The sequence below is a fragment of the Callorhinus ursinus genome, unplaced genomic scaffold (genome assembly GCF_003265705.2).
Source record: "Callorhinus ursinus isolate GAN/ISIS: 27379988/994484 unplaced genomic scaffold, GSC_fseal_2.0 scaffold4, whole genome shotgun sequence".
NCBI classification, from domain to species: Eukaryota; Metazoa; Chordata; class Mammalia; order Carnivora; family Otariidae; genus Callorhinus; species Callorhinus ursinus.
This window is the reverse complement of record NW_027397066.1, coordinates 1,466,522-1,492,358: the sequence shown is the minus strand read 5'-3', so window position 1 is coordinate 1,492,358 and position 25,837 is coordinate 1,466,522. Positions and strand designations below refer to the sequence as shown.

At 57.6% G+C, this 25,837-nt stretch overlaps 1 protein-coding gene across 3 annotated transcripts in view; it reads left to right on the top strand.

Moving 5' to 3' along the window:
- Positions 1 to 25,837, top strand: part of ZFYVE28 (zinc finger FYVE-type containing 28) — a 105,988-nt gene that overhangs the window by 28,393 nt on the left and 51,758 nt on the right. For 2 of the 3 annotated variants that reach the window (XM_073891315.1, XM_025887399.2), the window contains exon 2: positions 21,655 to 21,795. In XM_073891315.1, coding sequence (XP_073747416.1) covers positions 21,655 to 21,795 — 141 coding nt within the window. Of the gene's footprint in view, positions 1 to 21,323; positions 21,421 to 21,654; positions 21,796 to 25,837 lie in introns of those variants that run through there. The other variant, XM_073891316.1, reaches the window with a different exon arrangement.

Sequence of the window (25,837 nt, the reverse complement as noted above, 5' to 3'; positions counted from 1 at the left end):
TTCCCAGGTCCCTGTGTCCAGTGTAGATGTCCAGCTTTCCCTCTAGTGGACAGTGACCCTGTCCACCAGATGCACGAGAACTGGCTGGCAGCCCGGTCCAGGCAGAAGCCTGTGGCTGCCGTTTCTGTTCAGATGGGACTGGACCCTGGGAGGCTGCTCAAGAGGACGGACAGGATCCTCCAGGGTCATCAGAGGGCAGTGTGCTGGGCTGGGAGCTGTGTTCGAGGGGCATTGTCTCTCCGTGGTAGGGGAGAGTGCAAGGGGAGAATGCAGGGAAAGCAGTCTGGGTTGGGGGGCAGAGATAGACGTGTGGGCTCAGCAACAAGTGAAGGGTCATCCATTGCTCCGGCCAGGGATGAGCATGCCCACCACACAATGTTCATGAGGACAATGAATCATGCGTGTGTGGTGAGAGGCCCCAAACTCCCCCTTTGCAAGTTTGAGACCCTCTGACAGCCCAGTCCTGACTCCCCCTTCCCAAAGGGCCAGATGGGTCCTCGGTAAGCCAGGAGCTGGGAGCACAGGGAGGGCTCCCCTTTCACTAGCCTGAGGGAAAGGGGGGCAGCACGGTGTCCCGAGAGAGGCCGGACAGTGGGACTGGGGAGAATTGCACAGGAGGTCAGAGGCTGTGTCCCTGCCAGCAGGGCTCTGCTGCAGGTGGTGGGTGCCCCCCTCTGTCCCCTTGCAGCAGTGGGCTGGATCCTTGCCAGGTTGGGGCCTGGGACACTGAAGAAGCCCCAGGGAGGCTGCATGGGTGATCTAGGACCTGCTGGGTGCCACGTTGCTGCCGAACCCAGGGGGCCTGCAGTCTGCGGGGCCTGGCCCCATCCTCCTGGCCCTGCCAGTTCTGCGCCAGTGGTTGGCATTCCGTGGCGTCGAGGTGAGATCTGGTGCTGAGACACATGGTCAGCACATCAGCGATTCTCAGGTGGGTCTGCTGTATTGACCCCAAATGCTCCAGCTTTGGTTGGCAGGAGAGTGTTAAACATCAGATACCTGTCCTCTCTGTCATCTGGTTACCAGGGATCTAGCCTCTCATCTATCCTTATCAAATCAATACTTATCTGCAAGAGAAATAAAATCAAGTCGCCGCCGTGCTCCTTAGAAGGAAAATAAGTTCTAGATAGGTTAAATGTTTCCCCACAGGAAAAGAAATCACAGAGAAGCTGGAAGGCTGTGTGCGCAGCCCCATCTCTGTCCCACGGTAGGAAGGCTTGGGGAGCACGGGCAAGTGGCAGGGAGACATGGGGCAGAGCGAGAGGCAGCCCACGAGACCCGCAGCTGTGTTCCGGGAAAACTGCCACAACGTTGGACAGGCGGTGAGGTACACTGGTGATTGGACAGCAGGCCCATTGTTGGCTTTAGTATCATGAATGCTGTCACGACGCCCCACACCCCGCAGGACGGCTGCTCTCAAAGGAGCGGAGACCGACAAGCCTTGGCGAGGACATGGGGCAACCGGAACCCCGGGCACCGTGGGGTGCAGCTGCCGTGGAAAACACCATGGAGGGTCCTCAAAACACTAAGCCCAGAATGAGCCCACGGCCCAGCCATTCCACGGCTGGGTGTGCTCCCCGGAGAACGGAGAGCAGGGCCTTGAACACGGGCCCTGCGTGGCCCTGTTGCTCTTAGAGCATTTGGGAACCCCTAATTTGGAAGATGTAAGAAGGGACACGCGTGCCTCCACTGTTAGAATTCTGCTAGGGACACGCTCTAAGGAAACGCGTGGAAAGACACGAACGAGGTTGTTTGATGCGGTTTTGTTCATGATGGCAAAAGGCTGCGTGAGCAGTGAGGTTGGAACGTAAGCCATGCCGTGTGGTGGAACGCCGTCCAGCCTCGGAGCGCAGCGCGTGCGGTGCAGGGAGCGGTGAGGAACTGTGGGAATACCGCTCGGTTTTTATTACAAATATGTACGTATGTGTGTGCTGGGAAATCATTCGGCATGTGCCTCAGAACGCTAGTGGCCCTTGTCCACAGAATGGTTGTTCACCGGGATGTGGCATGTGCTTGTGCCGTTGGGACCGGTTGTGTACGGATACTCGTGGCAGTGATAACTCAATCCAGAAGAAACGTCTAAAACTCAGTCTTAACGATCACAGGAAATTAAAAAAATAATCTATTTATATGTTTATTATTGCAGAGGTGTGTGATGGGTGATCAAAAAAGACTTGGGGCATAAACGTATTCCGTGCAGATAAAACAATAGGAAGAAAATGGTGTGGAAACCCGGACTCAGGAGGGCAAAGGAGCCGGGTGTTTCTCTGCTTATCTGTGCTCGGCTGTGTTTAGATGAGGCCGTCCCATCGGGGGGCTGTTTGGAACCCATATGGGATGGGTAGTTTTACTGTCAACAGTTACAATGTGCTGGTAATCCAACCTCTGTAGTTTGTAAGCTTCAGCTGAACGTTTTAGCTCTGGCTTCGTTTTCTAGACTCTCATAAGAGGAGAGAGCGTCCACGGTGGGGCCCTGGCATGGGTGGGGGCATCTCAGCGGCTGCGAATCCACGCAGTGCTCCCCCCACAGTCTGGACAGAACCTGGGCTTCTGAGATTTCCTGTATTAGATAGGTGAGGACACTCTAAGTCCCAAAGTGGCTGTTGATGTTTGCGGGTCCTGCCGGTCCCTGGAGGGCACCCCCCCAAGGCATGTTCTCCGTCCTCTGGCCCAGGTTCCACAGCAGGACTGTGCACAATTGGGTCTCGGCCACATAACCAGCCCTCATCCAGTGCCCTTCCTTGTGGGATGGCCTCCACAGGTTCGGGGTGACCACCTTCCCAGCGGCTCCCCAGGGTGCCCCAGAGCCCACAGATAACGGGGTGCAGACCTGTCCCGTGGAGGAAGAGCCCTCTGCCCAGAGCCCTCAGCACCGGCTCCTGATTCCCACCCTTGGGGGTCTCGGGCGGTGTGGGGAAGGGTGGGTAAACCCCGCAGTTGCCTTTCCTGTTTCCTTTGGAAGAATCAAGATCTATGGCATGCATGAGCTCTGGGTGTAGAGTGTGAGCTTCTAAAAAGGCAGTTGGTCTGGCTGGCCTGGAGATGCGGGCGTGAATGCGGGCTGGAGCTGAGCCGGGTGGAGAGGTAGCTTCGGGAGCTCGGGAGCTCGGGTGGGCATTGCCTGGATTTACTCCTGCCGCAAATGCTGGCACAGCTCCGGCCGCTTGTGGGGTCCTGGGTGCCGAGCGAGGAGCAGGTGGATGTGGTCCTGCCTTCTCGCACCTCACAGGCAACCGGGCATGCACCTACGGTCAGTTGCACAACCAGCCTGTGGTGTCAGTCCGGGAAAGCAGGACGAGGGGACGTGCAGAGTGCCCCCTGTGTGCGGGAGTGTGGGTCCTCCCTGGGGGTCCGATAAAGCTCTCTGAGGAGTCCAGGCAAGAGAATGGGGGAGAAAGACTGATGGGAAAGCCCCATTTGGAAAACAAACAAACAAACAAAACCCCCCAAAACCAGCAGCTGGGAATTTCCCCGAATGGAAGAAAGACGAGCGTCCTCCAGCAAAAGGAGACGGAGTTCGAAGCAGGAGCAACAACATGAAATCCCCTGCGGCGTGCGTAAAACTGCAGAACATGGTGAAAAATCTCAGAAGTTAACGAAGAAAAGACAGGGTAACCGTGAAGAACAGGGAAAGCCTGGCGGGTGTCTCCGATGGTGCCCGCCCGCAGACAGAGGAAGTGTGGCCCGTGGTGCGGGGTCTCACCCCGGGACAGACTCGCACGCGGGGCAAGGCACAGCCGTGGCCCAGGCACCCCACGGTGAGCTCACAGCAAGGCTTATTCCCAAGAGATGCTCCTCGGCAGGAGGGAAAGAGGGCTCGCAGGGAAGCCGGGGGGATCAAAGGGGCGGCCTTGAGGCTGGACGCTGGTTGAACGTCGACAAGTGTAATTAGCTATGGATGGTTGCAGAAACTCTGTGTGTCTAAAGTCGAGGGAAGGGTAGAGCCCCAGAGCAATGGTGTCCTGCAGAGATACGGCACAGGCCTCAGCTGCAAATTTTCAAGTAGCCATGTTAAAAAATATATAGTAAGAAACAGGCAAGATTAATTTTAATAATACATTTTACTTAACCAAATAGATCTGAAATATTGCTGTCTCATCATGTAATCAACATACCAACCAGGAGACCCGGACATTCCCACGAACATCTGTGAAGTCGGCGTTTCCACTCGGACTGGCCCCGCTCAGGGGCTCACCAGCCCTGTGGGGCAGTGGCTGCCGCGTGGACAGTGGGCACAGAGGGAGGGGCTCCCGGCTGTCCTCTGCCTGGGACAGCAGGTGACAGCAGCAGTCCTGTGACCCAGGGCTCACGCTGTGTGGCTTTGTCTCCCTGGAAGATTTGGAGGCTCAGTGTTGGGGAGGCAGCCCTGGTGTCTCACCGCACAGGGCAGATCACTCCGTATGGCCACCGAGTCATGACTTCATGTGGGCTCAGACAGTGGGGCATTTGCTCTCTAGCTTGGGGGAGAGCCAGCCGGGTCTCCCCGGGACCCCCTAGGGGAACCGGCCCAGCTGATTTAGGCCTTGTTAGAACTTACCGCCCTATTAGATGCAAAGTTGCTTGAAATGAGTAGGAATGACTTAATTTAACATTTAGCTGTAGAATGGGCAGTTGGGACAAGAGAAAGCCCTCTTCCTCAGAGCTTCTGGAGAGCCACGCGGCCCCTCCTCAGCTTGCCGCAGCAGGGCGTGGGGAAAGGGGCACGGCTCAGGAGCTCCGGGCGTGCAGGGCAGTGCCCATCTCATGGCAGACGCACCTTCCTATTGGTGGACTAGATGTCAAGGCACTTGGAATTGCATTTTATAAACAATAGAGAAGGACAAAAACTTACCAGGAGAATTCTGTTCTGGAAGCTCAGAATCTTCCGTGGGAGAATTACAGCCTCTGTGCCTCCACCCCCCCCGCCCCCGTCTGAAAGCCTCCCCAGGTCAGCGGACTCTTCGAGCCAGGCCCGCCGGTGGGCCAGTGCCCTGCGTGTTCAGCAGTTCAGCACCGTGGGGTCTGCTGTGACCTGGTGGGCCAGGCGGGCGGGGCAGGGTGGGGAGCAGGGGGCTGAAAATGGGGCTCCTGACAAGCTGTACAGAAAGAAGGCCAGACCTGCCCAGATGGGAGCTCAGCTGCTGTGCCTGGCAGCGTTGATGTGGATGGATTTTAAATTCTAGATTTGTCCCAGGGGTACTCTGGGCATCTTTCCTCGTGAGGACACAAAGACCCACTTAAAAGCACAGATTCTGACCGATGTCTGTCCTTGTCTTCAGAGGCTCAGCTTCTGAACAGTTAACTGAAGATGTACATTTTTGGAGAGATCTTTTCATCAGTTCTGGTTTTCTGTATAATTGCACTCAGTTGTCCCTGTGGCTTTTTCCAGAGCGGAGGGCTGAGCCTGTGAACAAGACAGACCCGTAGAGGGACTGTGCATATATCCTAATTTTAGGGTAAAAACACTGCTCTTGGCTGTTCAGGGTAAGCGCTCTTGAAGACCTGTGGGTAGAGGGGGGCCCGGGGTAGTGTTGGAGCTGTCTCTAGTTTCCTGGAGGCATTGAATACATCCGTGTTTTCGAGGGGTTCCGTGAGGACCCCAGTATGCCGCCTGAGCGCGCGTTTTCCGCTGCACAGGTGGGAGAAGCCGTGCGTGCTGGGGGGCGGGGCGCGCTTGAGGATTCGTTATGTGCCCAGGTTCCCACAGGCAGGAGACCAAGAGGTTAACAGTGGTTTGGTTCTGGGAGATGTTTACTTTCCTGTTTACAGTTTTCAGAATTTCTGTACTTTTTATAATCAAAAAAATAATATTTAAAAAATCATCTTGTGTTCCGTGTGCTCTATCACGGCGTGGTCACTCTTTAAGAAGGTTGAGCTGCAGTTGGAGAATGCTGCTCGGCAGCAGGCCAGCCCCGAGCCTTCCGTCCCTGCGGTGGCTTGTTGAGGGAGGCGCTGACCCCCCAGGTGTCACCATGTAGGTGAGGGGTGTTCTGTGGCTCTGGTGTCATTTTGTCCTCCTCTTGCTGCCCATGGACCCAGGGCAGCTCTGCAGGTGCTCAGGCTGCCCGGCACTAGGGGGAGAGGCCTGGGGGCCGCACACATGGGTAGGCGCTGGTCCAGGCTGCTGGGTGGTCAGCCTTGGGGACAAGCCTCGGGGAGGGCAGGCTCTTGGGAGTGAGGAGCGGCCCTGATCCAGGTGGGTGCCAACCCTCACCCCTCCTGAGATCAGCCCCAAGGGTTTTAACCTGCCCAAATCAGGGCAGCCCCGAGATATTTGCTCTCTGCCTTTACAGGGTGGTGCTGGTGGGGGACAGCTGGTGGTCATTCAGGCTTCCTTGTTGGGTAACTTCCAGAGTCCAGGCCAGGCCCGCCTGCCCACACATGCCTCCTGTGGTACCCCCTTCTTCTTCCTTCCCGAGTCACGCTGCATGCTGGAGACACCAGGGAGGGCTTTGGTGATGTTGGGCGACGTTCGGGATGGAGGAGTGAGCTGTTGGGGGAACGGTGAGGGTGAAGGCCTGGAGGCTCCACTGTGCCGGGCGCGCCTGAGGGACAGGAGGGGGTCTGGGTGCTGCAGCCTGGCGAGAGGAGCAGGGCCAGGGCGTCCGAGGGGCACCGTGGGCAAGCTTTGGCTGCTGGCCCCCAGTGGGCTGGGGGTGCGGCAGAGGGAGGGGCAAGGGGCGGTCGGGCAGCATGCTTTGAAGGCACAGCCCATGGGGTTTGCTTGGGGTGGGGGTGAGATGGAATCCACCAGCCCCTAACTCTCACGACCGCAGCTGCTTCTGCCTGCTCCCACTGCAGCCAGACGCCAGCCTGAGAGCTCGTGCCCTGGAGGGTTCCTCTTGGTCACGCAAACGCGTGGCCGTCAATGAAACACTCCTCCTCGCACAGGACATGTCCCCCCTAGGCTACGTGCCGGCCTTGGCCTCCTTCTGCACACAGGCCGCGTCACCACCGAGGACAGGCCAAGCCTCAGAGCCCCCCGCCCGCCCTCTGTCCCCCGCGCCCCCACGCGCTGGGCCTGGGGGCTGGGGGCTGGGGTTCTGCGGGTTCCCACATGGGGCACCAACCCTGACCCCGCAACCCCAACCTCAGTCTTGTCACTGAGCAGGCCCGGCTCCTCACATCCGGAGACCCAGGGGCTGCTGGCTGTTGGCTCGAGGACCAGCGGGCCAGCACGATGTTGCCGGGTGAAGGCCTTTCCAGTCCGGCTCTGGCCCTCAAAGACAGCGTCGGCACCGGCCTCCCAGCCCAGTGTGGCCCCAGGCCTCAGGGGTGGGCCCACCATGGGCTTCGGCCACAGCTGGGATCAACTGATGCACCCCCAGGGGCCGTTCCATGCGTGGGGGTACCTGCTACTGACCTGGCGGCTTGTGACAGACTCAGGGCCTCGCCCTCCTCCGGGCCGGTACCTGGGGGTGTCCCTAGTGGAGCATCGCCCCTCGATGTGCCCTCTGGCCTCCATGCCGAGTGTCCCCCCCCAGACCTCCCGGGTTGGCCCCCGTGCACCCTGACCCCAGGCAGCCCCTCACCCTAGGCTTCCCCGAGCTATGATCTTGTCCTCGAGGTCCTGTGGTTGACAGGAGAGCAAGAGGGTGGGGCTGGCCTGTCACCTCTGTCCCCAGGCAGCCACGGCTCTGCCTTCTATCACTAGGTGTAGTTTGTGTCGTCCGGAATGGTGGGCACACAGATTTATACATACTCACCGTGTGTAGTCTGTTTTGTCTGGCTTCAAGTCAACCCAAATATTTTGAGATTCATGTAGTAGCTCAGCCCTTCTTGCTGCCAACAGGTGCTCCACTGTGTGGACAGCCCACAGCTTGTCCGTCTGTCCGTTCCCTCGACGAGCGGACGTGCGGGTTCTCTGCAGGTTCTGACTGTTACGGATGAAGCTGCTGTGGACATGTGTGCTCAACTCCCGGGGGAGCTGGGAGCGGCACCCCTGGTTCATGTGGCTGATGAACTTTTTAAGAAACTGCGTTTCCTCGATGCCCATAACGTCAAGCATCTTTTCATGCTCATCCGTCACTCTGCAGGTCTTCGTTAGTTAAGTGTCTATTCAAATGTGTGCCCATTTTAAAATCAAGTAGCGGTCTTGTTTAGTTGTAAGAGTTCTTCCTTTGTTCTAGATGTAAGTCCTTCAAAATACACGTTTGACAAATATCTTCTCCAAGTCTGTGGCTTGACTATTCATTTTCTTAACAGGGTCTTTTGAAGAACAAACTTTTTAATGTTGATGAAATCCAATTTATTGATTTTTTTTTATACAGTTCATGTTCGCTGTGAACTATTTACGAACACTTTGCCGAGCCCCAGATCACAAGATTTTCCTGTTTTGAGTTAATTTTTGTGTATGTTCACAGGTAAGGCTGGAGGACCGTTTTTTGCCTGTGGCTGTCCCATTGCTTGAGCACTATTTGTTGAAAAGATTCTTCTTTCTCCGTCCAGTTTCCTTGGCCTCTTGGTCAAAAATCAATTGCCCGTGTATGTGTGGGTTTATTTCTGGACTCTGTTCTGTGGCATTGTGACGGCCGAAACCATCCCCGGATGTACCCAGACACGCACAGGGGTGGGCCCCGACTGGCCTAGCTCTCCAAATCGGAACACCGTGTACAGCGTTGGTCAGGTGTATATAATCAGGGGGTTGAACTTGTACGTGACAAAGCGATCTTGGGGAACCAGTCTGTGCCCTTGAGGAAGAACATCCTATGTATCTGAGGGAAAACCACTCCTTGATTGTTGATCATTCTGGTTTGGATGGCTGTTTGCCCTTTCGCCCCTACTCTGGTGGGCTCCTGGTGGATGTGGGCTGAGGTCTTGTCCAGACGCTCTTCCTGTCTGCCTCTGGGATGGCCTGGCACTTGGGGTCCCAGGACCTTCTGGAGTCAGGCTGGCCTGTTTGCAGGTGTCCTGCGCAGGCACCCCACACAGGGCCCTACAGCATCCCTGCCACAGTGAACAGAAGGCATGATGGCGATAATATCCTCCCTTCTGAGTGAGTCGTGCACTTTGGCCTTACCCCTGGTCCCTCCAGCGGGCTCTCCACTCTGGGCCAGCAGGACTCGGGTGCAAGGGTGTCTCCCTCCTGCAGTGACAGATTTGTCAAAAGAGGGTGCCCAGACGTGGGGCAGTGCCCGTTCTCAGAGGCACCAGGAGGCCTAGAGAACCTGCAGCCCCCAAGTGTGAGCCGGCTGAGAACCCAGGACACCCCTGTTTGTGGGCTGGGGCAGCCAGGAAGCTCTGCAAGGCCTAGAACCCTGGTCATTTTCACCTGGGTTCCGGGCCAAGCTGTGCCCAGGGCAAGTTCACAGGATACATGGACTGAAGTTGGAAAATAAAGAAGGACTTCTGAGTGCCTCCAACAGAGCCACGACGAGGCAATCCCTCCTTCCTGCTGTGTGCTGGTTCATTCGGGTAGTTGGGAGGGAGGTGCGGGGCAGGTGCACTCCTTCACCCCACTGCTGTAACCAAATACCACAAAGTAGGTGGCTTAAAACAAAGGAAATTTATTCTTTCACGGTTCAGGAGACCACAGTCTGAAAATAGGGTTGGTTCTCCGGAGGCTCTGAGAAAGAACCTGGTCCTTGTCTCTTCTGGATTCTGGGGGCTCTAGGCATTCCCGGGCTTGTGGGCACCTTGCTCCAATGTCTACCTCTGCTTCCCATGGCTTCTCCTCTGTGTGTACCTCCCCTTCTCTTGTAGAGACATTTGTCCTCGGATGTAGGGCCCAACCCTGATAATCCAGGATGGTCTCATCCCAAGATCCTACCTTCCTGCCATCCGCAAAGACCCTTTTCCAAAGAAATCACATTCTTAGGTTCTCGGTGGACTTTGAGGTCCACCTGTTCAACCCACTGCACGTGGACAGGAACCATTTCTGGGGTCCCGAGGCAGGTGATGGGGAGCACCATTGCAAGTAAACATGTTCCCAATCGTGATAAGGTGCCATGTTGCCCGGTCCACACCTGCCTTGGGCTCTGGCTGTGGCAGAGGGACCCTGGTCCCCCCAGACAGAGGCCCGGTCTAGACAGTGCACTTAGGCAACTGTGGGAAAGCAGATCTGGTCAGGCCAGAGAGCATGACTGCCTTCCCTCCTGTCACGTGCATGCAGAAGGACAGAACACTCTGAGGAAGGACAGCGACAGAGAAGACTCACAAAGGGCCAATAACCACAGGAAAGGAGCTCAACATCCTCACTCAGCAGGGAGATGCAAATCAAAATCCACGGAGGGGGCCCCCCCCCAGGGCTGGAGGCTGGAATCGAAGTCACAGCGGCCCCTGCGGAGCTGCCGAGGCTGTGGAGAGATCAGGACCTCAAACACTAATGCCATGGGATCGTCACGTGGTGCAGCCGCTTTGGAGAGCAAGCTGGTGGCTCCTCAGCGTCACCCAGAGTTACCGTGTGACCCGGAATTCCCCTTCTGGGTTTATGCCCCAGACCAATGGGACACTCACGTCCACACAGACACCGGTTCATAGCAGCATTATTCACCACCGCCACAAGGTGGAAACAATACACGTGTCCACCAACCAGTGACCGGAGCGGTCAACAAGACGTGGTCCATCCACACAGTGGCAGGCTACTCACCCGTAAAGAGGGCTGACACACGCCACAACACGATGAACCTGGAGAACATACTGAGAAGGAGCCAGACACAAACGATCACATCTTGTACGATCCATTTGTACGAAACGTCCTGAAGAGGCAAATCCGTAAAGAGAGTAGATCAGGGGCCGGTAGAAGGATAACTGGTAGTGGGCGTAAGTTTTTCTTTGGGGCGATGGAGGCTTTCTAAATTAGTTCATGGTGATGGTTGCACAAGCCCATGAATATACTGAAACCCCTGAATTGCATACTTTAACTGGGAGGATGTTATGGGATGTGAGTTATATCTCAGTAAAACTGGTTCTAAAAGCCAGGCTTACACTCTTTTGGGAAGGGGTGGCTGGGCTTGTTGTTCTGACCCGTTGGAGCTGCTGGTCCACGGACCTTCCCTGAGGAGCACCCACGTGGCCCCGAGTGACCTGTGGTCAGAGGGTCTGCGTCCAAGGTGGCAGCAAGCCCCTGGGTTCTAAGTCCTTGGATCCTTCAAGGCGGGGCAGTCCAGGGGGGCTCCCACAGGGTGCATTAACCCCATCTGCTTGGCCAGGGAGGCCTCCCTCGGTGCTGGTTTCTGGTGATGTCCTGTCTTTTGGGTCCTCTCGGTGGGACACCTCTTGGAATTCCATGTTCCCCCTGACCAGCATGTTCCCCCCCCCCGACCAGGTGGGGCTGGCCCAGGATGAGGGCTCCCTGCAGGTGTGGGGTCAGCCTCTCCTAATCCACTTCATGCCAGTGCTGTGGAGCTGATATGCCCAGGACTGGGGGGACACTCGTGGGCCACGGGCCTGAGCTGGCAAAACAAAGATCAGGGTAGCCCAGCTGCTGTCGTAACCCACCTGCAGTAATCCACTTGGTCCCAAACCTGGGACCCCTGTTTGGGTCCTTTAATTGCTCCTCTGTTTAAACAAACAGGCTCAGTTCACAAGTGTTCAGATTTAGTAAGTCACCTCAAATTCTTTTCAAAGGAGAAGACAATTCATAAACAAGCAATTTAAATTTCTGTTTCCCTTGGGTAGATTCCCACCTGTCCTGGAAGCCAAGACTACAGCCCCCGGCCCCCTGCCTCATCTGGTCACGGGCTGTTGTCATCCAGGCGGCCAAGCTCAGGACTCTGTCCCAGCAGGGGGCGTGCAGGAGGGTGATGCCCCCGGGGCCCCTGGGACAGTGTCTGATGCTGCCAGCAGTGTGGGAACAGAGGTGATTGTCATCCTAGCAAGTTTACTATTTAATAGTTTGAACATAACATGCATTTGAAAGAAATTTCAGAACAGATCTCCTACAGTTTAAACACACAGCTGTCAGGTGCGGTCTGTCCGTCTGGGGATGCAGAGCACACTTCCCTCTCCAGATGGGCCGATGCCCGTGCCCCTGCCCCTGCTCCCGCAGTTACAGAAGAGCTTCTCCATGGTGCTCCCGAAGCTTCGGTGCGTAACCCTCCAAGTCCGCATTCCTGGTGTGTCGTTTGTGTGTACACAACTAGACTGCGAGGTTTGCGAATTCGTTTTCCCTCTGAAAACCATTCACTGGACAGTCAGCTATCTTAGGTGCGCGTGTCTGGTTTGGTGTGCAGACCAAACACTGCAGCCAAGGCCCGGGTTGTCTCCTGGGGTGTTGCCAGGGTCCCACGCCTGGCTGCCCCCCCCCCCCCGGGAAGGGGCGGCCTAGCCTCCTCGCAGGGCTGAGGGCCTGAGTCTCAGGAGCATCTCCCCCAGCAGTGTGGGTCTGTCTTCAGGTGGGACTGGAGCATGCTTCCATGGGGGCCCCTGTCCCCAGGGCAGGGACCCTCTGCAGTCAGAGAGCTTTCTCCTGAGCTGTTCCTCCTTCTTCCTCCAGAGTGGCCAACAGCAGGGAAGCAGCCCCTCCAAACTGACCCGCCCGGCTGGGAGATAGCAGGGAACTGGTTTATTGGGTGTCTAAACATCTAAACTGGTCCCGCAATCTAGAGTTTTCAGGGCACTAATTTAGCAGATCACGTGGGAAGCGGCAGCGTGCTAAGCTGGCCTCAGGGAGGCCCACTGTCAGCTTTGCTTAAGAAGGTTCTTCTAAAACATCATTTGGGGCAACACTGGTTATGGTGATAAAAGTATCTTCAAGACAAATTTAGCGAGTTCAAAACTCTGTCTCAGAACTGATGTGTGAACCTCTTAGGTGTGGGTAAGATTTCATGACTATTTTTTGCTGGGATAACTGGACCCTAGATTTCATTGCAAGTTGCCCCTGCAGTCTCTTTAAGAGGATGAGGTGTGCTCCCTTGTGGGTGTCCAGCTTCAGCGTGGGGACCCTCCTTTCAAGTCGACCTGCTGGGGAGGGGTTCTAGGGCCATCTTTGAGTTCACCATGAAGTTGGGCTGTGTTATGTCTGCCCACCTTGATTTCCTGAGTGAGAGTCATACTACATGTCTGAGTGCTGGCCCGCCACTGCAAGAGGGGGTGCTGGCCCTCTCCTGCGCCCCTCCTGTAGAGGGGGACCCCGCCCATGCCCATCCAGACTTCAGTCCGCAGCTGGCTCAGCAGAGGTCTTCTGGTATTGGGGTGACTCTCCAACCTCGCTGACCCACACTCCAGCCTAGGCCCGAAGTTGGAGGGCTTGGGAGGGTCCTCCCTTGGGCCCCCCAGGAACCCCGCGCATCCGGCCAGCACTCTGCCACGGTGGCGCCCGCCGCTTGTCCCAGGTCTCTGAAGGGACCCGGAGCAGGGCCCAGGCTGCGTTTCTCCGGTGGGTGGCCAGAAGGCGGCGGTCACGCCCTCGCACACAGGCGCACCGGTTCGCGGCGCATTCCGTGAGACCCAGGGGGAGGGCGCCGACGTCCGTGCCCTCCTGCGCTCCTCCCGCCGCTCCCCTCGCTCCCGCGGCACTTCGGTGCGGACACCCACGGACCTCCCGGCCTCCACTCGCCGCGCACTCCCAGCCGACGCCTCCCGCCACCAGGCCCCGCCCCTTCCTCCTTCCCCGAAGCCCCCCGCAGCCCGCACGGCGCCCCAAGCCCTCCCTTGCGGGCTCACCTGGGCCCCTGCGCCCCGCCCCACGTGCCTTCCGTACCCTGCCCCTTGTCCCAGGGCCCCACCCCCCAGTCCCCGGTGCCCAGCATCCCAGCCCCCAATATGCTGCCCCTGCACCCCAATGCACTGCCGCCTGATGTCAAGGGAGGGCTCTGAAAGACGGAAAGAGGCAGGGACATGGGGCAGGAGGCACACCCCAGAGCAACCCCAAGTGTGCCTGTCCGGAGATCCGGGAGCCAGGTGCTGTGGAGGGGTGTCTCCCGCCCTCGCTGTGGGTCCTTGCCGCCTCCTGGATGTTGAGGTTCCCCACGGGGCTCTGTTGGCTGGACGTCGGTGTGTGGTCAGCTGTTTCGGGAAGGCGCTGTCCCCTGGAGAACTCAGGCCACTGTCAGGGGATGATGCTATCAGGGAGTGATGTCATTGCTTGGCTTATTTTTTATCACCCTTGGCAGCTTCCACCATGGTTGCTGATGAGTCCTGATGACTCCTTATTGAGTGTCTGCTGTGCCCCAGGCACTTGCCAGGTACTCCGTGTGCTTTAAGCCCATCTTGCAAATGACAAACTGAGACATGGGTGCCCATGGTCACCATCCAGTGAGTGACTGAGCTGGATTTGAACCTGCAGCCCACCCTGGACCTGAGCCGAGCACATTGCTTCTAAATTCTGTGCCCACCTGGTTCATCTTGCCATCTTGGGCACACACTTCCCCATGCTGCTGGGGGCCCTTGATTCCTCCAAACGCATTATCAGAATGGCTTGTCTCTGTTACTGTACCATAAAGATAAAATATTTATTGGTGTGAGTCATCAGTCTTTCCTGGGCAAGCATTTGGCCGTGTTTTGCGGCAAAGTGCTGTGCCCTGGAGGCAGCAGTCCACGGTGGCCTGGCTGGCCCCCACACAACTGAGGACAGGCCATCTGTGGCTCGGGTCAGGCTGCAGGCACGTGTGGGGCCCGTTCTTGGGCTTTGGCAATGACCTGGCGGCAGCCCAGGATGGGGCCAGCCTCCTGGCGTGGATGGATGCTCCCTGCGCATTCAGAGTTGATATGTGGTATCTGTGCAAGCTAGCCCACTGTGGGCCCGTGAGCCTGACCCTGGTGTGACCCACCAGCTTCCTACATGGGACACGTGGTGGCTGCTTACTTGGCAGCCCTGTGCAGCCCTGGCTCTTAACACCCAGCAGGAGCCAGTAGGGAAACTGAGTTACGAAAAAAGGCTGTCCTTTGTCAGGGCGGCTACTTTTTGGATATGTGATCCTGGGTGGATTTGTGCACCTCTCCAAGCCTAAATTCTCCCCTGTGCAGGTTGGGGAATAGCCTTCACCTCCTCTGAGGGGGTGTTGGTGGAAGTTAGGTGATGTATGGATAGCTCTTGATGGTTTTCTCTGTGATTCATCTGCACCGCGCTCTGCCCACCAATACCTAAAACCACTGGAGCCTTGCCAGCCTCCTCAAGTCCCAGCAGAAGCAGCTGGCCATCTTGGGGACTCCCCGACCAGGCGAGCTGGACCGGTGCAGGGGGCCACAGGGGTGGTGACCTGCCCAGGGCTCAGCTCCGAACCTAAGCCTGGAGGCCAGGGGGAGGGTAGGCTCCTGAGTCCTGAGAGAGCAGAGTGGGAGGGGCAACCAGCAGGAGCTGTTGCCCGTGTGTGTTGGGGGGGTAAGGACAAAGCCCCTGACAGTCCCACCTGGTGACTGGGCATGCTGTCTGCAGCCCCCCACGGAGAAAGCAGGCAGTCGAGTGGGGGATGGGCACAGGAGTAACCGGCCACCTGTCATCGATGGGCCAGAGGGCAGGGCTGCGGACGTGTGACAGCAGGAGCGCACCTGTTTGGAGCACTAGATCTGCGGAAGGATGGCTGGGGTCTGGGGCCTGGCAGTCCCCGGGGTATACTGATGGAGACAAGGCCAACTTTGGGGGCATGGGTCATGGCTGCCAGTCGGCCAGACTCTGGTGGTGAAGACCTGCAGGAGGGCCGGGGTCTGTGTTTGGAGGCAGTGAGGGGTTCCAGGCCTGGTGACCCGTGGTCAGTGGGTTTCCTTAACAGTCCAGTGTGGTCTGGGCAGCTTCTCCTGCGTCCAGGGCCCGAAGATCGGCTGGCTGAGTGTGAGGGGAGCACCACTGGAGAGGAGCAGTCAAATTCAAAGTGCTACAACTGGGGGCTTTTCTCTGGTTTCTTTCTTTCTTTTTCTTTTTTTTTTCTTCCAAAGATTCCATCCATTTATTTGACAGAGAGAGACACAGCGAGAGAGGGAACACAAGCAGGGGGGAGCGGGAGAGGGAGAAGCAGGCTTCCCGCCGAGCAGGGAGCCGGATGCAGGGCTCGATCCCAGGACCCTGGGACCGTGACCTGAGCTGAAGGCGGATGCCCAACGACTGAGCCACCAGGTGCCCCTGCTCTGGTTTCTTTACAGCATTCTTGGATTTGTGGTGTTGAAGTGGGGGTCCAAGGCCTTACTGGTCTAAGAGAGACCCAGGGCTGCGCTGGCGCCTGAGGCCCCCAGCCCTCACCCCTGAGCAACCTGGACTCTGTCCAGCTGAAGCCTACCTGGGGTCTGCTGAGGTCTGGAAGGCTCTCTTCTGCTCAGTGTTGGAATGGTGGGGGGCACGTGGGGTTGTCTGTCTTGGGAACCATTGTTCAGAGACCAGCTCACATCCTGCTGCAGCCGCTGGGAAGAGGGTGGAGGGCGGTGGGCAGGGGCCGGGACCCCCCACACACTACGTGGGTTATGCTCCATCCCTGGGCTTATGCTGGGGGTGTGGGGGTGGCAAGGCCGCCTGTCCCACCATCTGTCCTGCCCCCTGTCTGGCCGTCTACCTCCCCCTCTTCTCCTCCCTGCCGTGCGGCTTGGCTGAGGCTGGGTGGTTGCTGCTCCGGAGTGAACAGGGGCCATCCCTGTAAGGCCTTCCCTCTGCCGTGCTCACTTCTTACTGGGGAAGCGAAGGGCGTGAAAGGAATGGGAACCCGCACCGCACTTACCCCTTCCTCCCCTTTCCCGCGAGGATGCCTGAGGGTTCTTAGTGTGAGCACCGGGCCGCCTTTGAGCTCCACCCTGTCCAGCAGTGCAACCTTGGCCATCCCTTTTCTTCACAAGCCACGATCTCTTCATGTGGGTGCTCTGCACGGGGCTGGGGGCTCCCGCCCCTCAGGGGAGGCTCCCCACTCCTGCATTCTGCTCCAGCCCAGCCAGCCAGCCTCGAACCTCTCTCCAGCGTCATGGGGCCTGACCTGGAGGCGGGGCTGAGCTCGCCTCTGCCTCCTGCAGCCTGTGTCCCCTCCCACACCACAGAGCGGGATTTTGAATGAATAAGTAATTTCATCAACTTTACAAAATTAGTTCTGAATTAGTCAGTTTGTGCGCTTTGACTTAGTACTTCTTTGTGGTTGTGCGTTTTCTGTTCGTGGTCACCTGACCTCCGAAGCCAGATGCTTCCTTCGTGAGCTTAGTTTTGTCTCCTTGCAACTCTGAAAACCTCCACTGCCCTGAACTGATTTTGAGAAAATATTGACACAGTGCGCCAAAAGACATTCCCACCGAGTTCTAAATTATTACCATTTTTATTCAAAAATAGGGTAAGTTCTTTTTATTTATACCAATTGTTTCTCTTTGTTGTGGACATTTTCTTTAGGGACATTTAAAAGCTTAATTTACAATTGAATTTTAAAGTATTATAGGATAATGCTGGCCGATTCAAATCAAAGAGAAAGACAACTTGTCACATCCCCAAACGCTCCCTCTTCCATCCCACGGGGGGGCCCCCCTCTGAGCTGACTTGAGGGTGCTCCTGCCCTGAAGGCTGAGGCGGGTGTCCACCATGGTCGCCCCGAGCCAACCATTGATGCTCCAGACTCTGCAGACACAGACAGGGAAATGGGGTGCCATCATCTCTCCTTTGGATTCTGCTAATCGGCTCAAAAGGGAATTTTGTAAGTTGTGTTAATTCATTTCCTGGGACCGCGCCTGGAGTTTTGTCTCACACAGCACCTGGGGGCTCCAGGCGTGTCCGAATGACACGGGGCACACAGAGGACTTCTGACTCCTCTGTGGGCAATACCAGTCCTGAGGGGGCTGGAGCGCGAGCTCAGGGTACGGCTGAAATCTTAAAATAGCATAGACCTTTTGAGTTTCAGTAATATAAAGATAATCACTAACTGTAAACAATTTTTCTGAATTTTCTTATTCTGTTGCACGTGTGTGTGTGTTTACCTCTGTAGGTCTGGTTTTAAGGTCTGTAATTCACTGAAATCCAATCCCCAGGCAGCAGATTCTGCCACACCTGCCAGGTGCCCTGGGCTGGGAAAGCGTGGTCGTGAGGAGGTTTAGAACCCGCGCAGCTCTGGGGGTACACTCAGTACTGGGTGCTCCCGTTTGCTTTTCTTGTGCCTTTCCACGCACGCACGCACGCACGCACGCACAGACACTCGTACCTCACAGTTCCACATCGACGCACGGGGTACTTTGTTTGTCACTCTCTCCAGAACGTAGAGCAGGGTGTGCGCGTGTGCACGTGTGTGTGCAGGCACGAGCTGGGGGGCATGCAGGAGACCCTCTTGAGGCTCAGTCCCCTCCTGGATTCAGGGAGGAGGATGGCCAGGTCGATGGGAGCGTGTGAAGGGCAGAGCTTTGTTTTCCTGCCAGCTGGCCCCACGGCCAGCCACCATCAGGCATTCCTGGACCTTCGGTTGCTGCTACCACTGGCCAAAGCTTGCCACCCAGAGCAGAGGGGGCCGGGCTCACCTGGGCAATCGGTGTGAATATCTGGGTTTGAGGTCTGCTTATATGTGGTGAGGTTTGTACCGCCAGGGCAAACGCTGATTCTGAGATATTTTCCAGACTGTTTTGGGCATGCCCCCCTGCATCGTGCCCTCTTTCTCAGAGCAGAGACTTAGCTTCCTGGAGGTGTCCTTATCCAGTGCCCTAAATTCAGTCCCGGCCTGTTCGCTGGGCCAGCTGGCGTCTTGTGGGCGAGCCGCAGCGGAGCAGGTGCAGGGAGGGCTCTGCATCCTCGGCTCTGGTGCGCGTTGACCAGCAGGGATCCGGGCCAGCTCCGTGGACGGCTCTGGGTCACAGCGAGGTGTCCCCACTGTGCCCCTGCTCTGCCGCCCTCCCACCCCCACTGCTGTGAGCGGAGCTGGAAGCCAGTGGGCTGCGGCGACTGGGGTCAGCTCCCGAGCGGGGTGTCAGGTGCCCAGCCTCACCTCCAGCGGAGTCCAGCATATGTCATCGGCCAGTGGTGGCCTCAGCCCCTCTCCGAGAAGGGATGGCCCCTCTATATCTGGTAACAAGGTGCCGTTTGAGGCACTCCCCTCCTTCCCTGGCACAAGGCTCGTGGTACCCAGGGCTGCCGGAAGGGAAGCCGGCAGTCTCCAGGAGAGCCGGGTCGCCATTCTGGGGCTGCTGCTTTTTTTTTTTTTTTTTTTTTAAGTTTCAGGGGTAGAGTTTAGTGATTCATCAGTTGCATAAAACACCCAGGGCTCATCACATCACGTGCCCTCCTTCATGCCCATCCCCCAGTTACCCATCCCCCACCCCCTCCCCTCCAGCAACCCCCCGTTGGTTTCCTAGATTTAAGAGTCTCTTATGCTTTGTCTCCCTCTCCGATTTCCTCTTATTTTACTTTTCCCTCCCTTCCCCTATGATCCTGTTCTGTTTCTTCAATTCCACATATGAGAGAGGTCATATGGCATCTGTTTTTCGCTGACTGACTTATTTCCCTCAGCATAATACTGGGGCTGCCTCTGAGAAGCAAAGAGCAAAGCCTCAGGGCCTCAGCTGAAGGTCAAAGGCCTCCAGTAATGGCCCTGAGGCCACCCCCACCCCCTGTCTGCCTGCCAGCACCCTTGCCCCTCCCTGGGACCCCACGCCCTTGGGGGAAGGGCCGGGAGGTGCCTCTTGAGCATCACTTTCCACACCACCCACTCAGTGGAACAGGAAAGAGGCAAAAAAGTATTGCCCAGCCCCCTACCCCAATTCTGCCCCTGGTTCATCACAGAGGGGACACTGGTTACCCTCCTAGGTGTGACGGGAACCAGGGCAAAGTCAGCTGAGCCCACTGAGGGGACGCATTGGCTCCCGAGACCAGAGAAGGCCCGAGATGCGGGGACACCGGTTGTGGGGGAGGGGCGTCTGGGTCTGTCTCACCCCAGGCCGTGCCCTGACTCCTGCATGCCTGGCGGCGTGCTGCGTGAGCGGCTGAAAGAACAGGCTCTTCTCTCCGAGACTCTCCTGAGGAAGTCCCGGGAAAGGCCTCCCTGGCCCTGCCTGGGTCGCATGCCCGCCTCCTGGGCCAGTCACCGCGGCTGGGCACCCCCATCCATGGGTCTCTCCGCCGTCTCTGGGGGCTCCTTTGGGCGCCAGCGTCCAGAGCTGACGGAGTCAGGCACTGAAGGGCCCAGACCCCTGAGCTGGAAAGAGCCCCCTGGAGTGGCCACACACGTGGGAGAGGGCAGAAGGCTAGGGTGAAGGGGAACACCTTCGGTGGGGAGAAAAGGGCAGCCAAAAAATTTTGAAAATAAGTTATGCTACATTTACGAACTTAGGTTATAAACACATCTGTGTGCTATATCCTGGGTCAACTGTGCCCTGTATGTGCTTGTGATTTTCCAGCAAATCTTAACGCCTGGGTGATTTGGCATTTCTCCTCCGTTGTTTTTCTCTGTGTGATCTTGAAAAACACCACTTATAACAATACCTTCAAGGGCTCTAAAAATTTTACTGTGGGTTTCTCCTAATCCTGGAAACTCAGATCAAAGGGAACAAGCCATGCCTGTCTGTGGGCAGAGGGAGCTAGAGCAGGCTGGTGTGTGAGGGGAGAGGGCTGGTGTGTGAGGGGAGACGGCTGCTGTGTGAGGGGAGACGGCTGGTGTGTGAGGGGAGAGGGCTGCTGTGTGAGGGGAGACGGCTGCTGTGTGAGGGGAGAGGGCTGCTGTGTGAGGGGAGAGGGCTGCTGTGTGAGGGGAGACGGCTGGTGTGTGAGGGGAGACGGCTGCTGTGTGAGGGGAGACGGCTGCTGTGTGAGGGGAGACGGCTGGTGTGTGAGGGGAGACGGCTGGCGAGGGGAGACGGCTGCTGTGTGAGGGGAGACGGCTGGTGTGTGAGGGGAGAGGGCTGGTGTGTGAGGGGAGAGGGCTGGTGTGTGAGGGGAGACGGCTGCTGTGTGAGGGGAGACGGCTGGTGTGTGAGGGGAGAGGGCTGGTGTGTGAGGGGAGACGGCTGCTGTGTGAGGGGAGACGGCTGCTGTGTGAGGGGAGACGGCTGGTGTGTGAGGGGAGAGGGCTGCTGTGTGAGGGGAGACGGCTGCTGTGTGAGGGGAGACGGCTGGCGTGTGAGGGGAGACGGCTGGTGTGTGAGGGGAGAGGGCTGGCGTGTGAGGGGAGACGGCTGGCGTGTGAGGGGGGACGGCTGGCGTGTGAGGGGAGACGGCTGGCGTGTGAGGGGAGACGGCTGGCGTGTGAGGGAGGGGGCTGGTGGGGCTGGAGCTGAATGGGGAGCGAGGTCGGGACAGTCTGCCATCCCGTCATGGGAGCAGGGCACCCGGGTTTTGCTCCAAGGAGGGTGGGTGGTGACCCCCTGAGGAAGGGGCTTCCTGCCACAGAGCACTGGCATTATCTGGTGTTACAGAAACCGGGCTGAGGACCCGAGAAGATTCTAGAGAGTAGAACAGGCGTTGGCAACCATTGATGAGGCTTCTTTTGAGGAAATTGTGTTGTGTAGTCTGGTGCACTTCCTTCACAGGCTGTGGTCATTGTAGTTTCGTTTCATGAATAAAAACCGATTATTCAGAGCCGATTCTATTAACTCCACTGCAGCCTCGACCCACTGTCCACGAGCCCCTCATCTGTGAGTCTTCCTACCACCGGGAGCTTTGGGCCCGGACCTCTGGCTTCCGCACAGAGGTGCTGTCCCTCGGACGTCCCACCGTCAGGGCGGCCCTCTGAGAAGTGGGCACAGCCCTATGGGCTGAAATGCAGATGGGGGTTGGGGGGGGTCAGGCCGGGTGTCCAGTTGGGAGCCGTGTGGGGCTTCTGTGAGGGGTGACGCTCCCATTCACACCCAGACCTCTCTCCCCTGCAGAGGTCGGACCCACAGCTGCTCGCCCAGTTCTACTATGCGGACGAGGAGCTGAACCAGGTGGCCGCTGAGCTGGACAGTCTGGACGGGCGGAAGGACCCACAGCGGTGCACACTGCTCGTCAGCCAGTTTCGCTCCTGTCAGGTGAGCGGGAGTGGGGCCAAGAGGCCTGTCGTGGGGGAACCTGAGGCTTTGTCACCTGCTCACACACTGTGAGCACATCTCACTGTGGCCTGGGCAAGGTGCCGGGCGCCCCTTGGTCCGGCTGCACCCCGGGCCTGGAGGAGGGACGAGCCGGAGCAGGCCGGGGTGGGCAGGAGAGCCAGGCGACAGGCACCGCCTGCACAGGGCACTCTCACGGAGCAGATGTAGGGGGAGGCTGGATGACCGGGAGCCAGCAGGGTCTTAGCCAGGGAGCAGCACAGGAAAGGGGCCTGCTGGAGGAGCCAGGCGCAGAGCTCCCGGCGGGGGGTGGATGGGAGCGGCTCAGACCCCCTAGGTATTGCACGATTCAGAGTGGGCTCTGGAAACGATGCTAGAATGTCCTCCCAGTTTAGCCAACGACCCGTGTGAAAGCCTGAGGTGTGATGCAGTTTTGTCAAGGGACAGTCAAGGTCTTTCACAAAGTTTCAGAACATTTTGGTGCATTCTGCCCGCAAGTTTTGCTGGATTCTCTGCCCTGGGAGGGGAACTGGGGTGTGCTTCCCAGATCACAGGGAGAGCAGGATGCAGTGGAAGGGATGCCACAGAAGCCAGCACCCCACTGTGTGTTTTAAGCATCAGGGGAGTTAGAGAAGGATTTTGGTGGGAGGAGCAGGTCCCGGCTGGCCCTAGAATGACCAGGAGGCCCTCCCCTCTCCTAGGGGACTGGAGGGGCCAGAGGGGTCTCCGGACTTGCTAGGCCATCAGCGCTCTCCCTTTCCCACCAGAAGATGTCCTTCCTTGTGCCCACCGCACACCAACCTTGCAGCTAAGAGGCCTCCCTCCATCATGCCCACCTGCACCCCTGCCTGCGTCCCCCACCTATGCCCCCACCTGCACCTGCTCCCACCGCAGCTCTGTGCCCCCTGCAGTGCACTGGCCAGCTCACTGGAGGATATAATTGCAGTTTACACAAACTGACCAAATGGGATGGCAGCTAAACTAGGTGCTTTGTAGAGCCTCAACAGGGTAAAAACCAGAAAGGAAAAATGCTCTGGAATTAGGCGTGGGCACGGTACTTTAAGGGGATCAAGAAACAAGTCATAGAAAGCTAAAAGAATCTTGCACAAGCATCTTTAATTTCTCACTCCTCTCTTAAGACTCCTGTGTCAGGGTCCCAAGACCACCCCAGGGTCGATGACTCACTAGGAGGACGCACGGGACGCAGCATATAGTCGTGCTCGTGGCCGGGATTTATCCCAGTGAACCCATACAGAGCAAAATCAGCGAAGGGAAAAGGTACGGGTGGGGGGAATGGGGGGGACGAAGTCCAGAGGAAGCAGGTGCCAGCTTCCAGCACCCTCTCCCGGGGAGTCAGGTGGGACACGCTCTGTTCCCGGCAGCGCGTCGTGACAACACGTGTGGGGTCTTGTCTGCTGGGGAAGCTCGTTAGAGACGCGGAGCAGGGCTCTCGCTGGGGCTGGTCCTGCAGGCCCCTCTCCCTGGCTCGGCCCAAACCGCAGACCCCCAGGAGGAAGGGGTGTCATCACCGAACACAGCGTTGGCCCGGACGGGGGAGGCACAGCTGAGGAGCCGGGAACGCTCCTGATGGCCAGGACCGGACACCTGCCCCGGGCCAGCGCTGCGCGGGCCTCTCAGCACACAGGGTGGGCCTGCGGCGGGGCCCCTGTACACAGAACAGCACAGTTAGAAATCCTGGCTGCCAAGTCACGGATCCTGGCCGTGTGCTCTGCCGCCCACCCAGGAGAGCGGAGTTAGCAGGGATGCCTTTGTGTACACGCTACAATTTTATAAAGACTCATCACAGTAACATATTTGTTTAACTGGCTACTCACCGGGCGTGGGCTGTGTGAGGGCTCCTGTGCTAGTGAATTTCTACAAAGCTCAGGCCTTTAAGTTGGAAAGTGTCTTCATTTCTGACATTGGTCTTGAAACAGGGCAGTTTGTCTTTTCTGCTTTTGACTGCTGTTTCACATTCTATTTGACTGTCACAATGCTGGGTTGTTCATTTGATTGTGCATTCATTCATTCATTCATTCAACAGCAGTCCCTTGAAGAGGATCTTCCTTTGTGTGGAGGGTGGGCAATGCCACAGAAGTGAGGTGGGTATGGAGGGGACAGGTATTTGGGGTCACTGTATTCAGGGAGGGGCTGCTTGTGCATGATGACAGGTTTGCTGTTGCAACGCGGAGTCTGGTGACCTGCAGTTAAGACGTGGAGCTCAGACACGTTGGTTGATGGCAGCCCACTCTGCAGGGCCACTTGGTGGCCTTGATTTGAGGATACTGTCATCCTAGGCAGGTCACTGGAGGCCAGATTTAGGGACTCCAGGCCCCTGATGCTCTTGGGACCTGTGAGTCTGTCCCGGGCAGGATGTGGCCACCACTGCCAAGACCAAGACTTTTTCGGCTTTGGGGCTGGTGGCTCGGCACTGCCAGTGGGACCTGTCCTTGTCCCACTATTGTCTCTGACCCTGGCCTCTGTGACATATCCCTGAGTCGTCTAGTCTAGGTGTCTGGGGCATCTCGAGGCCCCATCAGCCCGAGTACAGCCCTCAGCTGAGCCTGGGGCATCTGTGTGGAACACGCTTGGTGGCACCAGCCTGGCCTGGCTCAGCCCTCCAGGGGCCCCTGGAGGCATCCACGTGTGGGTCTCTGGCTGGGTCCCATTCAGTTCTGTCTGAGTCAGCACTCCGGCTCAAGTGTAGGGCTACATTCAGGGAGCCCAGTCCTTCTGGTCTGGGAGCTTTGTCTCCCTTAGGGCATGGGCGGGTCTCCACAACGGTCCTCTGGGTAATGGCCTCACCACTTAATTCCTGCCGGGAAGTCTGATTTCTCTCACCAGCGAGTCTTGGGGGCCTCATGCTCCCCAAGTCCAGCCAGAACGGGAGCCAGTGCTCTGTGACCATCTGCTTGCTCAGCTAGAAGTTGACAGATGGTTGGTGTCCAGCTGGTTGGCCCTTAGGAGTGCAGGTGGGAGCTGCAGGCTGCAGTGGCCACCGAGACCCACAGAAAGAGCTGCCTGCTCACTGGAGGGGAGAAGGGCAGGTGAGGGGCAGGTGGGGGGCAGGTGAGGGGTAGCCAGCACTTGGCTGCAGACCACTTCTGCCCCAGGCTCCCCTCTCAGCCAGCTCCAGGTGGGGGGTGGGGGCTTGCTGGGCCCCAGGACAGGGGAAGTCCCCACCAGTATTCATCCCCTCCCTGTCAGCGGACTTCTCCTGAATGAAGTCCTGTCACAGGCCCTGCCCTTGGGGTGTAGTATCTCAAACCTTTCTGCCCCATAATGGGGTCTGTTAGGTAAAGTCTCCAGGCCAATGCCAGGTACAGAGTAGATGCTCCAAGAACAGGAGCCTTCTTTTCTCTTCTTACAAGAGCGATGCTGTGAGAAGCACATGGGCTGGGTTTGTAAAGGGCAGCAGGCACTGACATGCAGGGTCGGGGGCGGGGGGGGCAGGCAGCGGGGGGCTGGGAGCCTGTGAGGTGGAGAAGCCCAGGGACCTGCCCGGTGGTCCCGCCTCTCTGGCTCTAATCTTAGAAGGAGTCAGAGTCCTTCGTTTTCACCTAAATGACCTTTTACTTTGTGAAAATTGTGGACTGGGGCATACATGAGTGTGCAGGTGGATTTCTGAGGACGTTTGTGTGTTTGTGTTTTTTCTAGCTTCAGAAGCCATAAAGGATTAGAAATCATAGCCTAGGAGGATGAAATGAATCCTGGATTCTTGTGAGGGGCTGAATTGTGTCTCCCCCCACCCCACGTTCATACATTCAAGTCCTAACCCCCAGTCTTTAAAGACATAATTAAGGTAAAATGAGGTCATTAGGGTGGGTCCTGATCCACTCTGACCAGTGTCCTTGTATGAAGAGGAGATTAGGTCACAGAATGCAGGACAGTCAGGTGAGAACACCACGAGAGGATCCTCTACAAAAGCCCAAGAGGGAGGCCTCAGTGGGAACCCGGCCGCTGGCACCTGCACCTGCGTCTCGGAACCGGCCCACCGGCGCCTGGGTCTCGGGACCCGCCCACC